Below are 17,466 nucleotides of genomic sequence, written 5' to 3'. Positions count from 1 at the left end.
ATTGTCCAAGTTTGGGGTGCTTCAAAAATAGTAAAAGCATAACGTTTTTTTGTTTTAACTTAATCTTTTGAGAGGCTCATTTGACAAATAATTTCCTTAGCACTGTTGGCTAAATACCATACAGTTAAAACACTGTACGTTTAAGACAGTTGTACCATTGATTGCCTTATAAGTGTTTCAGGTTTCTACTCTTATTGGCTGTCTGCCAATTGATGGTTTGTATCCAACGGAGGGCCAGAGGCCACAAAAAAAAAACGGAATACAGTATACTGTAATTGCACATCCACTCCAGTAGGTGGCACTGGTGTGCTCACTCACCGTAAGCAAGGAATATTAGTGCCTCTGCAGAAATGTACTTACAACAATTTTAATGAAGTGATACTCTTTGTACTCATCGCAGAGAGTTAAAGGCGGCGCGAAATATTTTCTTCTTCCTGAGGGGGCATAACAAAAAATTACGAAGCACTGATCTAACAGGAGATGTAAAGCAGCTATCAGCAACGGACTTCTCTGGTGCACCTTCACGACCAGTCTCATTTTTCAAACCCACTTCTTATTTTTTGTGGGGGACTGGGTTTTCATTTTCTACCTGCACTTTTTCCTTGCCCCCCCCCCCCTTTTTTTATGTTTAATAAAACGTAGCATTGTAGAAATATCAGAAATGCCCAGATGTGAATTGTCAATTGCGCCTTCTAGCCCCACACATATCCAGATCAAACAATAATCTCATTATCCATTTGTTGTATCAATTGGTGGTTTCGTGCAGTATTTGGGAAAATCTGATTGGCCACTTGCAATCCACTGTAAGAGAAAATGGTGAAATGTAGCAGATTTTTTTTTCCTATTAAAATGAAAGGAACGTTGAATGTTACAAGTTAGGTTTATTTATATATATATATATATATATTACATCATAGGAACATTTAATTGGCGCCAACGTTATAGAATAATCATGATGTTATTTTATTATTATTATTATTATTATTATTTTATCGCGACTTCAGCAGTTCTAAACATGAACAAGATAATGAAAAAAAAAAAAGTTCTAAACATGAACTTCGTCGTGTGTAAGATCTCTGGAGTGACTCACAAGCTCCTGATTGGCCCTTTCTTGCGAGGGGATTTCCGCCCGGGCACTTCCTTTACCGACTCCACTATTCTAGTCCTGTGTCACTGATTCTGTGCGAGTCAGAAGCCTGTGACAAGCCAACAGTGTGTTTGCATGTGCATCATGGATGGTGAGTAGCAATCCCCCTTGTATTTATTGGACAGAAACTACTGTATTAGAACATAATACATTGTAATAATTGAAAAATGACATTAGTAATACGTTGTATCATGTGATTGGTGGATATGGCTCCAGGGTGACAACAGTATAGTACAGTAGAGTACTACAGCTCGAAAATGACAACTTTTTTCTTGTCGTTTTTTGTGTCTGTGTGTCAATTTATTAAACAGTGCCTACTTTTTGCATTATGTCAGAAAATGTCTATTTTGCAACACAGAGCCCAACTTTAAGCATAAACCCAGTTTGACGTCATAGTGTTTCTTTTCTTCCAGTTCTTTACCCCTCCATGCTTGAAGACGACCCACACCAGGGTAAGTACAATTCAAGGGTCAAAGACCCCCCCCCCTCCCCCCCCCAAAAAAAAAACGACATCACAAATGCATATCAATGTACTTTCACTTCCCCATTTTTTTGTTAGGGAAACAATCAAGTGGTATTTGTTTTATGAGCTTGTGGGACTCCAACAAATTGAGACTGACATTATCACTCAAATCTATGCTGTGAGCGTCACATTTTTTCCAACGGTACACCCCACAGTTGGGACAGAAATGCGACAGGGCTTGTTTTATACTGACACCCTTGCAATGTGAGTGTGAGTGAGCGAGCGTCTAAGTCTGGTTGGGGCACCTGCCACATCCAAGTTCTGTCCACATCGCATGAAACTTCCTGGTTCACTTCTAGTTCCTCTCACACAGGCACAGTTGGGGGAAGAGTCGTAAGAAACACAGTATTGACCTCAAATGTTGCACAAAGCGCATCATGGTTCATTATTGTTGGAATGCCCTCAGATGTGGGAATGGAGAGCCACATCAAATGCAACATTTGGATTAAGCGTTCATTGTTGATGCCTGGAGAGTGTGCTTAGGGATGATGCGCTAAAGATGTGACTGCTATGTGATACTCAACAATTTCACGTGTGAGTTGAGTTCAATAAACAGTCTGTGCAGTGTGTATGCGCTCCTACAGAGTATGAATTGTTTTTTTGTGGGATGAGAGCGCTAGAGGAGCATGACTGTAAACAACATGGCAGGCGCAGAGAGATTAATGAGCAAATAACAAAGTGGAAGCGAGCGAAAGCGTTGATGTCGAAAAGGGGGAACTGTATTTCCATGGTTTGTTTGTAAAAAGTCAAGACAACAGTCAAGTTGTTACTAGCGACTCCAACATGTTGACTGTGTTTAAAGACACGACATGAACAACTGTACAGAGCGGGAAATTTGCGACTAAGTGCTAGCATTAAGACCAAAACCGCAAAGTGATGAAAATTAAAATGGCATAATATATTTTCAAGGAACAAGTTATTGTGTCAAGTCAATCTTTTCCTATCTCTCAACCTATATGTTCACACATGTTCAAACAAATGAAACAAAACAAAAAAAAAGCAACAAGCTATTTTAAGAGGTTTCACATTCGTGTCACAACAAGCTAGCAAACTTGTGTTCCTAAAACTCAACCTCTGAAAGTGTTGATTATACTGTAGTGGTTGGATGATAAACGTTAACGGTAAAATTGCTATTACATACAATATCATCAGGACTTTTAAAAAAAATCACATTATGGGTGAAATTATTACATTTTTGATCGAGTTAAGTGCAAATTTCATTACGCTTTTAGGCATTATTGTATTTTCAGGAAATTATTACATTATAGGGTGCTACAAGGCGGCACAGTGCAGTATAAGCTGATTTTACACATATTGTTTGTAGTAGTCATAGAACCAGAATTATCTTTATTGGCCAGGTACTGTGTGTAAAAACAAACAAGCAAAGATAAAATGATCAGTTTCATTTCAAGTGGAAGTCCACCCTAAACATTTCTTGACAATAATATGTGACCTCACGAGTCTAAACATGACATTCTGATTAATATTACATTTGTGGAATATGAGTTATGAAGCAAAATCCAGCCGTTTTTATCCATCTCGGGGGCGGCCATTTTGTCTCTTGCTGTCGACTGAAGATGACATCACAGTTACTCAGGGCTTAGGCAACGACCAATCAATCTGTGATTGGCTGTTACCTGGGAAACATTGATGTCATCTTCCGTCGACAGCAAGTGGCAAAATGGCCGCCCCCGAGATGGATAAAGACAGCTGGATTTGACTGCTTAACTCATATTCCTCTAACAGAATACCATATTTAGACTATTTGGGCTGCATAGAACATTTTATTGTTAAAAAAAAAAAGTATTGACTTCCCCTTACAAGTGACCAGTAGCGCAGTAATTGTGATACAACTTGCAATAACCAATAACATGAAACGAGCATTAACAACCAAATGAATAACTATCGCACCATCTTCCCTCCCTAGTGGGCGAGCCGGCGATCCGCATTTTTGAGCAACCCAGGCCGCGAGGAATGCGCTTCCGGTACAAGTGTGAGGGTCGCTCAGCTGGCAGCATCCCCGGTGCGAATAGCACGGACAACAACAGGACCTACCCCAGTCTGCAGGTGACCACTGTGTTTATAGCCACTCAAATGAACTTGTCAACTGACTTTCCTTGCATATGCCCGTAACAAACTTTTCCAACCACTCGCTCGTCTCTGTGCGCAGATTCTGAATTACTGCGGCAAGGGCAAAGTGTGTGTTTATTTGGTGACGAAGAATGAGCCTTACAGGCCACATCCTCATGATCTGGTGGGCAAGGACTGCAAAGATGGCTACTACGAGGCCGAGTTTGGGCCAGATCGCAAAGTAATCGCGTGAGTTCCATGTGACCTCTGCTGACATGTAGCTGAGTCATTTTCACTTTGGTCACTATCGCTATATGTCACGCATCACAAATAAACAAACATATGTGCTCACAAACACACATAAACGAACGAAGCATGGCACCGTGGGAATTCCCCGAATGGCATCACAGATATAGTCTGTATGTGTGGTAGAAAGGGAAAACTGAGCGTGTGTGTAAACTGTTCGAGCATGTGTGAATGAGTCAGAATGTTTTAGTGTGTCTAATTTGTAATTATCTCATGAAGCACCATGCAAATGTTGTAGACTACCACAACCTGCTTTGTTGTTTTTACCTTACTTACTCACAAAAACATATAAATACTTTCTATTTTAAATATGTTTGGTCCCAAAGACGTATTTATACGTTTTTTGTTTGTTTTTTTTTAAATGCTATCGCATACAGAAGGCTTTGATGCAGCCTCTGAGCTGAAAGGGAGTGCTTGCAGCAATGGTAGTTATTACAAGAACGGCCAGCAGGTGGCAGCAGAGTATAGGAGATCAACCAGGGCCATGTTGCAAAAAACTCTTTCCCTCACTTTTTTAAACAGATTTGTGAATAATGATGAAACTTAGCTATATTCTAATGCCAATTGCTGCAAAACGGAAACAGATAAAAAAAAATGTACTTTTTTTTTCCTGATGAAAATAGAGACTCTAATCTTTTTTTGGTAGGCGTTTGTATGTTTTTATAGCAATAGAACACAATATTCTGTGGCCCTTGCTAAATCACTCAATATCCAGTAAAACAGCCGGGAAAATGGCTGGGAGTGAATGCGTGACCATTTCTTATCTCATTTTGACATACTGTAAAACAATAAATGGGACAGATGCTGTTAGCAAGATTACACAAATAGAGTTCAAGTAGTAGAGTGTGGTGGTGCATGGAAGGAAGAGCATGAAGAGCTTATTACATTTTATAGATATTTATTTTCACTCTTTGAGTCACTGTACAGAACCAACAGAATCATGACTCCACAGCCCACTTTAGCGCCAGAAACAGGAAGCAGCCTGCTAACTAATTGTTTGCAGTTTTGTGCCACAGTGTACCTCTGCAGTTGTTGTGCTCATGTAGTGTGTTGTGATTCCCTCAGTTTCCAGAATCTGGGTATCCGGTGTGTGAAGAAGCGGGAGGTAAAAGATGCCATTTTACAAAGGATTAAAAGAGGAATCAACCCCTTCAATGGTGAGTCTTTTGTTTTGTTTTGTCTTATGTTTTGTTATTTTCGTTGCTATTTGAGGACAACTTCAATAACGGAGTCAAAGTGATAAAAGTGGATTGTGTGTTCGATTTGATACCACCTTCAGTTTGGGACAACGTTAAAGCTTCCAACCGTCTGTTTCAAAACATTTGCCCTCATTTGGTTCTCGAGTGACCTGTAGCCTGTCCTAGCTGACGAGAGGCAGCATACACGCTGGACTCATCGCGAGTCAGTCGTGCACATATAGACAAACAACCATGCAATTAATAGGGATAGACCGATAATCTGTTATTTTTGCTCTGATGGACGCTTTTCTCCCCTGTCTGCTCGAGTCAGCGGTTGTTGACTCCCTGCAGCATTGGCCCGCCCACAGCACCATCTAATTTGTTGCTCATGCAGTGCTAACAACCAATAGGCAGCAATTAGCGGCCATTAGCCCGCAAGCTAACGGCTATCTTGCGGATTAGCAGCTATTTGGGAGTTAGCGTGCGGGTGAATGGTTAGCTCGCAAATTAGCAACTATTAGCCTGCGAGCTAACCGTCTAGCTCGCGATTTAACGGCTATAAGGGTAGCCCGTGAGCTAACGGTTAGCTTGCGGGCTAATCTAATCGCCGTTTTTTAGCAGCTATTTGGGAGTTATCCTGGGGTTAGCGTGTGGGTGAGCTAACCGTTAGCTCGCGAATTAGCGGCTATTAGTTTAGCCCGTGAGCTAATGGTTAGCTCGTGGGCTAACCTAATCGCCGTTTTTTAGCAGCTATTTGGGAGTTATCCTGGCGTTAGCGTGTGGGTGAGCTAACCGTTAGCTCGCGAATTAGCGGCTATTAGGTGAGCCCGTAAGCTAACGGTTAGCTCGTGGGCTAACCTAATCGCCGTTTTTTTAGCAGCTATTTGGGAGTTATCCTGGGGTTAGCGTGTGGGTGAGCTAACCGTTAGCTCGCGAATTAGCGGCTATTAGGTTAGCCCGTGAGCTAACGGTTAGCTCGCGGGCTAACCTAATCGCCGTTTTTTAGCAGCTATTTGGGAGTTATCCTGGGGTTAGCGTGTGGGTGAGCTAACCGTTAGCTCGCGAATTAGCGGCTATTAGGTTAGCCCGTGAGCTAACGGTTAGCTCGTGGGCTAACCTAATCGCCGTTTTTTTAGCAGCTATTTGGGAGTTATCCTGGGGTTAGCGTGTGGGTAAATGGTTAGCCCGCGAGCTAACACTATCCCGCAAATTAGTGGCTGTTTGGGAGTTGGCATTATAGTTGGTGCAAAAGCTGATGGCAAACAAAAACCCTTTAACATGTTGCAAATCACAAAAGCTGTTTAGTAAACATGTGCTTGAAGGCATTTAAGCAGTCAAGTGCTTTACCATTTCTCAACACGTTCAAGCTGAGTCATATAAATCATGGGTTTAGGCTCCAGCACATCAGTGACCTTTCTTACAGATGTCAAGCGTTATAGAAAATGGATTGAAAGATTCAAATGCAATCCTCTGCTAAGTTGCGTTTTATATGTTGTTGCAACAGGGAACATAACCATGGTTAACGCATCACAATGTATTCTAATCCTTAACATCAGATATGATAACAAAATGCCCCGAAGGAATGTGATTGCCTGCTCAATATGTGATTTAATAACATCTTGCTTTTCTTTTCACTGGGATCAAAGTGGTGTAGTGTGACTGTTCATGTCTCAGCAACTTTTAAAATGACTAATTATTTGAGATTGGCATTTGGTAAATATTTTTTCCCCTTTAATTACATTATTGTCATTGTCAGTACTTAGCTCATTATTATCCTGTTGTTGCTGCTGCTGTGGTTGAAACATTTCAAAAGAGCCTGACCCATTTCTTCTCACGTCAGGCCAAAAGTCTGATTTTAGATACAAAATGAAATGCCATTTCCCCTCCTCTTTCCACTTTGCCACTGTGCAGACAGACAAACAGCGGTGCAAACAAGCGTTAGGCTACTTCCCCATTCTTGGTCACAGTTGCTCAATTGAGCACATGGAAAATGCCACGTGAGAGCTGGGAATGTAGGATTCGTTAAAGGGGGAAGGGGTTGACTGGGCTGTGTGGGGTGGGGTGGGGGGTTTACTCAGTAGTAAATAAGGATTAAAACACTCCTAGGCCACATTCAAATGGTAGTTAACTCATTCACTGCCATTGACGGCTATAGACGTAAAAAATTCATTTGAACTATTTCTATTAGTTTAACTTTTTTTCTCACTTTTGTTAACAAGAGTATGAAAACCTAGAATTTTTTTTTTACATTTAGTATAAAATGTGTGATTAATCGTAAGTTAACTATTGAAGTCATGCACTTAATTACAACAACAACAAAAATATCGCCTGACGCGATAAAAAAAGAGAAAATATTATTAAAAATTAGGGGCGTGAGGCGATTAAAAAATTTAATCGTAATTAATCGCATTACTTCACTAGTTAATCACAAATGTTATATCTGTTCTAAATGTAAAAAAAACGATTCTAGGTTTTCATACTCTTGTAACAAAAGTGGAAAAAATAGAAATAGAAAAAGTTGAAATAAATTTTTGACGTCTATAGCTGTCAATGGCAGTGAATGAGTTAATGTGGTAAATGAGTATCACAAGTTCACAACATTATGCTGTTGTGCAAATAAGCTCATTGCATGGTGTTAGTAACCTCAAAATTTCACAACTACAGCAAATATTTGTATGACAAACAGAAAATGTACAGTTGTCACTAAATATAATAAAACAATGAAATGAACAACAGTAATTATGGCGGTATCTAAGTGGGCACCCTTCACAATTCCTGAGCCAAGGACAGCCTGTAATTACAAAAAAATCTGACTTGCATGATATGCAGTAAGTTGCGAAACCACATCCACTTTAATGGTGCCTCTATATTTTTCAAACTTTGGTTTGGGGTGATTTTTCACGAGTGGCTTTGCCGCTTTCCCTACCTACCTAGCTAGCTAGCTAATGAAACGATAGCTAATGAAATGCTAGCTAGCTAGAGAGAGAGAGAGGGGAGCTAGGTAGCTAGCTAGCGTTTCATTAGCTAGCATTTTATTAGTTCAAATTCAAGTTTCAGAGCAGAAGTGAGTGAGAGAGAGAGAGAGAGAGAGAGAGAGAGAGAGAGAGAGAGAGAGAGAGAGAGAGAGAGAGAGAGAGAGAGGGGCTAGCTACCTAATAAAATGCTAGCCCTCTCTCTCTCTCTCTCTCTCTCTCTCTCTCTCGCTCACTTCTGCTCTGAAACTTGACTTCTTACTGCATTACTTCCTCTCGCTTTTCATCCCAACACACTCAAGCAAACTCCCATGTCAGATCCATGCCTTGTGAACCTGAGAAAGTGTCCAATAGCTGTGTGTTATCTGTTAACAGGCAATGCTAGTTTAGTTGTCACTTGATCACCACCTATTCGATGTAGTGCATTCTTTGATTGTTGTTGTCAGTAGACCTAGCGGCAGTGCTCAAGTTTCTTTGCAATATACGTCAACATATTTTCAGATTGACAGTATTGTAATGTAAGAAGTACATTGTAGAAATATAAATGTGTATAAGATAGGAGGATTTAGTTTGTTTACATCAGTGGTGTCCAAACTCGGTCCTCGGGGGCCGGTAGTCCCGCAGGTTTTGGATATTTCTCTCCTCCAACACAGCTGAAGCTCATCAGCAAGCTCTGCATAAGCATGATAACGACCTTGTTGATTGGAACAGGTGCGTTGGAGCAGGGAAACCTCAAAAACCTGCAGGACTACCGGCCCTCGAGGACCGAGTTTGGACACCACTGGTTTACATAGAAACAGTTTTAGTGGTAATAACTATAATTGGGCATTAAAGTAAAAAAAAAAATCTATGCAACTAGATCCAATGTATTGATAGAAAGAAAGATCTCACGCATGCATTCACTTTAATTCTGTAAGCGCAGACGCCCAACGGAAAATACCCTACAAGCTATTTGCAATGTTTACGCTACACAACACGTTTGAGATGAATGAGTTTCCATCACGTGCATAGCAGACAAAGATTCACTCACACACTTTCAGGCCCCACTACATTACTTTCACACACGTCACGAGCCATTTCGGGCATTTGTGTTGCCAGTCTCAGCTCTCGGTTATACACACAGCGGCGCACACACGCACGGCGCGCTTTCCACTCTGCTGTGACGTTGCTCAGCGTCACTGTGATGACAAATTGTAGGTGGGGAGCGAAAACGTTTGTTTGGTGTATCTCAGGCTTGTTGCACCGATTGAGATATTTATCATTTGTAAGTTATTCTTCATATAGAAATTATCAGGAGTCTTTTCTGCATTCTATCAATTGCTCTTACTTTTGTGATTTTTCTTTGATTTATGTGCCATCAGTTCACAAATGAGCTTGTTATATGTGCACACTTGCAATGTCAAAATATGCTGTGCAATTGCTGTCTGATAATAACAATCATCTTGGTGTATCTGTGTGTGTGTGTGTGTGTGTCCGTGCATGTGTGTGACCACAGTGCCGCAAGAGCAGCTGCTGCAGACAGAAGAGTATGACCTGAACGTGGTGCGCTTGTGTATACAGGTCTTCCTGCAGGACGACAACAGCCACTACACTAGAGTACTCCACCCTGTCGTCAGCAACCCCATCTATGACAACCGTGAGTGACTTTTTTTTTTTTCAGCAGGAAGCAATAGAAAAATTATTAAATGCATAAATACATTGATTAAATAAAGTCTGTAGTGCCTGTATAGGTAATGTTTTTAGTGTCTTGGTCATCCTTTAACCACTGTTCAAATGCAGGTCCAAAACTGCCAAAAGATAAATGAATAAATAAATAAAAGTGAAAATAAAAAACAATATAAAAAATATATAATTAAAAAATTTAATACTAAAAAAGTAATATAAATGGAGATAAAAACAAAATATATACAAAGTAAAAAAATGAATTCAAATATAAAAACAAATTTAAAAAAATAGAAATAAAAAATGTCTAATACAAAAATAATTATGAAATAGAATAGATATTGATTATTTATATATATTTTTTTTTTAACCCAGCCCTATTGTTTGTATTTTGGCAGTTTTGGTCCTTCATAGTTAAAGTATTAATATAAAATGCATTGCGCTCAAATCAGCCACTTTGCAGATGTGCCCTACTCATCTAATTTTTGATCATTCTTAATGACACACCAGCATAAAATGAATCAAAGCGCTGTAAAACAAAAAACAAAAAATAATACAACTAAAATGTATATCTGATAACAAATGAGCTTGTTAACCTCATGTAACTTCCTGTATATTTCATTCTTTTCTCATGTTCTTCCCTATTGAAACCTACTGGTTGGGTCTTTATTTTGGGTTCCGTCTAACTGTGCGCATGGGTGGAGTTTTCTTTCTTTTGCTATTTTCATAGACTTTGCAAAGGTAGAACTTGGCGTAACAGGGTGTGTGCACCTGTCCATTATGGGATGGAACGTAGCCTAAACAGAAAATAAACTCGCTGGCATCCGTGCGTAACATTAGCAAATAAACTGCAAGATCTCCTCTTGCGGATGATGTGGTCGGCCGCGCATGTGACGTGGGCGATTGGAGAAGTGGCACCCACAACCGTGCGACGCAGGTTTTTTGTAGTGTTAAGTAACGTGACATGTTGCAAGTAGACACATTTAATCGGGCGAGTGCTTTGAAAAGACAACTCATTTGGAGCACGGGGACTTAAGAGTCAAGTATGCTAATATTTGTGGAACAGTAGAAAACACCCCACTGTTTATTGTTCAAGTGCATTTACACCCGCAGGAATTATTGCATACAGTAGTATGTGTCTCAAAACGGTTGCAGGTGCTTCAGTCACTTCTGACCTAATTTAGTGTTTATCACACACACAAACAAACACACACACACAGAAGTTTGTTTTGCTATATTTGTGGGGCCATCCCATTGACATAATGCATTTCTTAGCCCCAACCATCAAAAATGATTGCCTACCCCCTCCCCATTCCTTACCCATAACCCAATTCAAAGCTAAACTCTAAAACCAAGTCCATCAAAAAGAGGTCTAAACTTGTGGGGCCCAGCAAAATGGCCCCACATGGACGGGTGGGCCCCACAACTGTGTGAAATCCCGAAATGTTGGCCCCACTATTTCACAAAAACAAGACCACACACAGAAGTTTGTTTTACCATCTTTGTGGGGCCATCTCATTGACATAATGCCTTCCCCTAACCCCAACCATCAAAAATGAGTGCCTACCCCTATTCCTTACCCTAACCTCAACCATAACCCAATTCAAAGCTAAACTCTAAAACCAAGTCCATCAAAAAGAGGTCTAAACTTGTGGGGCCCAGCAAAATGGCCCCACATGGACGGGTGGACCCCACAACTGTGTGAAATCCCGAAATGTTGGCCCCACTATTTCACAAAAACAAGACCACACACACACATAAGTTTGTTTTACTATCTTTGTGGGGCCATCTCATTGACATAATGCCTTCCCCTAACCTCAACCATAACCCAATTCAAAGCTAAACTCTAAAACCAAGTCTTGAACATCAAAAAGAGGTTTAAACTTGTGGGGCCCAGAAAAATGGCCCCACATAGACGGGGGGGCCCACAACTCTGTAAAATCCCGAAATTTTGGCCCCTACTATGTAACAAAAACAAGACCACACACACACACACACTGAAAAAGGGGAAGTTGTATACTGTACACATACAAACCCTCAAACAAGAGAGTTACCATGATGCACTTCCTCTTCTGACAACAGACAACTTGGTGAAGCTTCAACTCGAATGTTACCGCTCAGCCACAACGTGTTTGTTTTGACACACAAAATGTGCTTACAAGCTGACATGCCACAATGTTGAAAACAACAGGGGCCCCGAACACTGCCGAGCTGAGGATCTGTCGGATCAACAGCAACAGCGGCTCTGTGAAAGGAGGAGATGAGATCTTCCTGCTTTGTGATAAAGTGCAAAAAGGTACATTGGTGTCAATTTGGTTTCGGTTCCTGTCTTCTTAATTCCGTTCAACTGATTGATTCAGCAAGTGTTGTGTTCTTCTTGTATTCCCCATGTCCATGCGGCTTAGGAAGTGTTCCTTTAGTTTTGCGAGATAGCTACAGTAGTTCTGCTGGACTAGAATTGCTCAACTCGTTGCAAATCATGCAGTCACTCAAATCAACCTCTTGAAGTTTTCTTAAGATGGAATCCAGGGGCAAGCAGGTACAACGAAAGCAGCAGAGGCCCCGGAATTGAACTCTGTGGAACACCATGTGAATTCATGTTACACAAATTTGTCCGGCTCGTCGTAGTTCGTATGAAGGGATTACATTAATAAAGAAATCACACGACGTACCATCACAACAGTCACAAGTGAGACTACTGAGCACACTAAATTCCCTGCTGCACAGACGGGGGCCAAGAAATGTAGCCAATGATGGCCAAGCGGCGCATATCATCATCAATCAGCGGTTCTTACCCTAGGTTCGATTGAACCTAGGGTAAGAACCGCTGTCCTAGGCAGAGGTGGGGAGCTACATTTGGTGCACACCATTTATTTAAGGAACTAGTCAAAGTAGTTTTAATGCAGCTAACAAAAGCTACTTTTACTCCATTACATCCTGTCCACTACTTTTTATTTGTATTATTGCTTGCGTCATCTCTTTGTTTTTGTTTGTCAGAGAGCCCTTTGTCACATGACTGTCTAGCACCACAAAGCAACGTTTTCAAAGAGACTCATTTACATGAAACAGAACAGTTACGCAGTACTTTAAGAGTAAATACTTACTCTTACTCAAGTAATCATTTGAAGCACTACTTTTTTTACTTTCACTTGAGTTGTGTTATTCTAAAGTAACAGTACTCTTGCTTGAGTACAATTCATTCCGTTTTCTCTCTCTCTTTCCTTTAGATGACATTGAAGTATTTTTTTCCTCTGACGGCTGGGAGGGCAAAGGCTCCTTCTCCCAAGCCGACGTTCATCGCCAAGTGGCCATCGTCTTTAAGACGCCGCCTTTCTGCAACACCTCCATAACAGAGTCGTTCACTGTACACATGCAGCTACGCCGACCGTCTGACGGGGAAGTCAGCGAGCCTCTGGACTTCCGATATCTTCCCGATGATAAAGGTTAGCCGTGCGCCTGGAAAGAATGCACCCGATGGTTGCAGCCTCTCAGTTGGATAACTTTTTTTTTCTCTCTCTCTTAGACCCTTACGGCTATAATAAGAAAAAACGCAGCAGAGATAACTTAACGAAGATGTCAGGATTGTCAGGTAAGATTTTCCACTGAATACAATCGGTTAAACATTAGCCTGTGTACATTATGTTCACATCCAGCGCGATTACATGAATACATGAACGTGACAAAGATGTTTCTGCATTTTTATAGCTGTTCCGTTTTCTGGCCTTACTATGAGGAGGCAAATGGCAGTGCCGCAGAAAACCAGGAATCACATGCAAGGTACAGTAATCACAAAAAAACTTCTATCTACTGTATATAGTGACTTACAATAGACTCAAGGACATAAACAAAAAAAAAAGTATTCTTTGATTGACATAACTGCGCATAGAAGCTGAAATATGAAAAAATCGAATATACCCGTACACATAGAAAAGGGCAACTGGAATGCTGGAAGTGGCCACATAGATTCTGCACTCCAAACCAGACAAAAATGTAATTTAATTATGGACAGAATACATGCATACCTGAAAAATACATGCTCTTAACTCATTCACTGCCATTGACGGCTATAGACGTCAAAAGTTCATTTTAACCATTTTTTTCCCACTTTTGTTAACAAGAGTATGAAAACCTAGAATTTTTTTTATTGTACATTTAGAACAGATATAACATTTGTGATTAATCGTGAGTTAACTAGTGAAGTCAGGGGATTAATTATTTAAAAAAATGTAATCGACTGACGACCCAAATTTTTCATATTTTCTTTTTTTTAAAGAAAATATTATTTTAAAAAAAAATGCTTTTTTTAAAAGAAGAAAAGATGATTAAAAATGAGGGGCGCAGGCGATTACATTTTTTCGTAATTAATCGCATGACTTCACTAGTTAACTCACGATTAATCGCAAATTTTATATCTGTTCTAAATATACAATATTTTTTTTAGGTTTTGTTATGTTATGTTACAACACATATCTATCATCTTCATTTCTGTAGTTCTATGTACTAAAAGTTACTTTCAAATTCCAGACCCCAACATGTACCCGAGGCAGCCTCCACGTCCAATGCAGCAACACCCCGCGTTCAACCAACTTTACCGCGCAAATGTCAGCCATTCCTGGACAAACCCCAACCCGGTGCTTCCGACGGATACGGTCCCCATCAACCCTTCTCCCGTTATGACCAATCCGCCCCAGCAAGCTAAAAGCAGTCGTCCGCCGCACCAAAACCACGCCTCTGCTTTCCCTCGTGAGAGCAATGTCCTCCCTGAGCTCTCCATGAGGGACTTGCAGTGCTTGGATGCGGTTCCTCAAGTTCCTGTTATGAGCCAGCCCGAGTCCCACGCGCACTTCCAATCGCAGCACCAGGGGCCATTCGACAACCAGGTCCACAACCAGAACCAGGGCTTCCAAAATGTATGGAACAATTTTAGTGCCCTCAATCCATTTCAGAACACATTCGAGAGCGCCGTTCCGTGTTCGGAAAAGGGCGCTCAGGGGATCGGGTCTTTCCCGCTCTTGGAGGGGATGGAAAGGAACGAGTTTCTGAAGGACCAAGTAGAAAGAGAATCTCAGACCGGATTCCAACTGAAGCAAGAGGCTCACATCTCGGTCAAACAAGAGTCCAACGTGCCTGCGATGGCGTTTCCTCATGCAAACACGTACACCAACCTTCTTCCTCGTCCTATGAGCAACGGCGGCAACGTGAACGCTTTAAGGCAAGATGGCGGAAGAAAAGCACACCTCGCTCGCCCGAATCCCAAAGACCCCTACTCGACTTCTGAGAGCCATTTTCCGACTTTGGAGGACTGGATCAAAGCCGAGATAAGTCACCCCTCAAAACAGTGACGACGAGGAATGACATCAACAAAAGCAGGTGCTCAAATCCAAAGAATTCATCTCATGTCGCATTTAGCATTGAATCCCTGAAAACTGGAACTGATGCGATTCCTTGGGATGCTAATTGGGCATTGGCTTTGTCATGGAATATTTAACCAGAGTAATCGGTCATGCAAATCTTTACTATTTCATTATTTTCACCTGATAATGAATTAACTCTTTGACTGCCAGACGTTTTCAGAAAAGGGATGCCGTGGGTGCCAGCCGATTTTAAGCATTTTGACTGATCTTTCAAGGTCCACAGAAAATTATGTGTTTGGACTATGGAAACACACACACTACCAAATGAAAGATTGGACTGTCATCTTTCATCAGAAAAAAAGTTTGTTTCTACCTTATTCCGTTTTTGAGTAATCAACAATAGAAAATGGTTAGTTTCACCTCTGTTTTGAAAAAAAACGTCTTTTAGCGTCTTTGGCACTCCTCCATTGGATTTTACTAAATGTTATTTAACGTTTTTGGCAGTCAAAGAGTTTTAATCATATTCCATTACGTCATTTCACACACAAAACTACTGCACTTCGAATCGAATTTCTTTCTTTCTGTTATTGAGTCAGATTTCTTACACGTAAACCGGAACATGAGCATGTGAAGACGATGAAAGTTTGAGGAGGATATAGAAGTGGGTTAGTGGTACACTTGGCTGACTTTGGTGGGTTCAATTCCCACTCAGTGACAGTGCGAATGTAAGTATGAGTGCTTGTCTGTCTCTATTTGTGTCCTGTGATTGAGTGGGTGTAGTTTATGAATGATAAATGTATGGCAAATATATCAATATTTTATTGGAGGCTTAATTCTTGGCGGGAAAAGGTGGGGGATTTTCATGCTACTGTGGCCTTTTTAATTGCTTTGTAAAGATTTTTTTTTCTTCTGTCGAACAGCATTGGTTGTCATTTTAGCCATAATTCAGTGCTTGCTGAAAGGGTTAATGAATTGACAAGGTACTAAAATTCCCAATGAGGAAATTAGAGGAAGCACACAGAGTTGTGACTTTCCTCAGTAATGACTATGTCACACCAATGATCACATGCGTTATTGTCAGAGAGGCAAACAGATGTTTGACTGATTAAAATGTAAATATGATGCTGTTTTGTTCAACTCAGGCTTTTTTTTCTTAAATATAGATATGACTAGTTAAGGACAAACACTTGCTCTTGCGCAATGCTGCTTTGTCACCGCTTGCGTAGCTCATTATGTTTTATACTTGTACGTCAAAGAATTGTTGACTTTGGATATTTTCTGGGGGGTTCTTTTGAGGGGTTTTGCAGCAAGATCAATTTTTAATAAACAAATGTTGTTCAAGATTTGTTGTCACTTACTAACTTTAGATATTTAAATGACTTATTATTATTATTATTACAAAGAAAGAGGATGACGGAGAAAACCCACACAAGCTTGGAAAGAATATATCAACTCCACACTGGACCCCGAAACTCTGAACAATGTGCCAGCCACAACTATGAGATGATGCCCCACATTACACCAAACCCAAAAAAGGAATTCTCAATAGTTGTTCAAAAACTTGTTTGGTTGACTTGTCTTGTAGCAAATCTACTGTACGGTTGATATAAAAAAGTCCTCATCATGTGTAAATGCCAGTTGAAAAAATGAGATCAAGATAAATTGATTTGAATTAACAACTCAAATGTTTCAAGAGGGGAAATTTAAAAAAAAGTGTGCACACCCTCTTGTGGTTATAAAATTAACTAATCACATTCCAACTCATAATAAAAAAATAAAATAAAAATTTAAGTCAGTACATACCCACCACCCTTAAAAGTATCTCTGATTAGCCTCAAATAAAGTTCAGATGTTCTAGGATGGTCTTTTTTCCTATCCCACCCCTCACACCCCCCTTTTTCTTTTTTTTTGTCCACAGAATGCTTCTACGGCATCAGAGGGTTCAGTCAGGACAACAAGACAAAATAATTTCCAATACATTAAATATAATAACAGAAGGAAACCATCCAAGCCTGGCTACATTTTTCAAATGTCTCCCTCACACATCACATATGTGCGAAAATGTTTTTCTGGTCTAATGAAGCCAATGTTGAAAAAAAATTTTGGCCAAAAGCCTGGAACTGAGGCCTTAGTCGAGGTGGAGGGAGGAAATTATGAACACTTTTAAATACTAAACACTCTAAACCAAAAATAATAATAATAATAATATAGTGGTACTGTAAATAGAGACAGTTGTTTGTTTTTTCTTGACCCA

The 17,466-nt window shown here is 40.4% G+C and overlaps 1 protein-coding gene across 1 annotated transcript; it reads left to right on the top strand.

Annotated features, from left to right (window-relative positions):
• The first annotated feature begins 1,137 nt into the window (after positions 1–1,137).
• Positions 1,138–16,555, top strand: rel (v-rel avian reticuloendotheliosis viral oncogene homolog). Its single transcript, XM_077582925.1, has 11 exons — positions 1,138–1,238; positions 1,561–1,599; positions 3,598–3,737; positions 3,841–3,989; positions 5,112–5,203; positions 9,692–9,832; positions 12,050–12,154; positions 13,086–13,301; positions 13,382–13,447; positions 13,564–13,635; positions 14,383–16,555. The coding sequence occupies exons 1-11, from the start codon at positions 1,223–1,225 to the stop codon at positions 15,198–15,200; spliced, it is 1,854 nt and encodes a 617-aa protein (XP_077439051.1). The 5' UTR covers positions 1,138–1,222; the 3' UTR covers positions 15,201–16,555.
• The last annotated feature ends 911 nt before the right edge of the window (positions 16,556–17,466 follow it).

This window comes from Vanacampus margaritifer, chromosome 12 (assembly GCF_051991255.1).
Source record: "Vanacampus margaritifer isolate UIUO_Vmar chromosome 12, RoL_Vmar_1.0, whole genome shotgun sequence".
NCBI lineage: Eukaryota > Metazoa > Chordata > Actinopteri > Syngnathiformes > Syngnathidae > Vanacampus > Vanacampus margaritifer.
The sequence above is the reverse complement of the archived record's forward strand: the minus strand, read 5'-3'. Positions and strand labels throughout refer to the sequence as shown.

Coding starts and splice junctions, on each gene's coding strand:
- rel (XM_077582925.1), top strand. Junction 5,204..9,691: donor AGGAATCAACCCCTTCAATG/GTGAGTCTTTTG, acceptor GTGTGACCACAG/TGCCGCAAGAGCAGCTGCTG. Junction 13,636..14,382: donor AACCAGGAATCACATGCAAG/GTACAGTAATCA, acceptor TTCAAATTCCAG/ACCCCAACATGTACCCGAGG.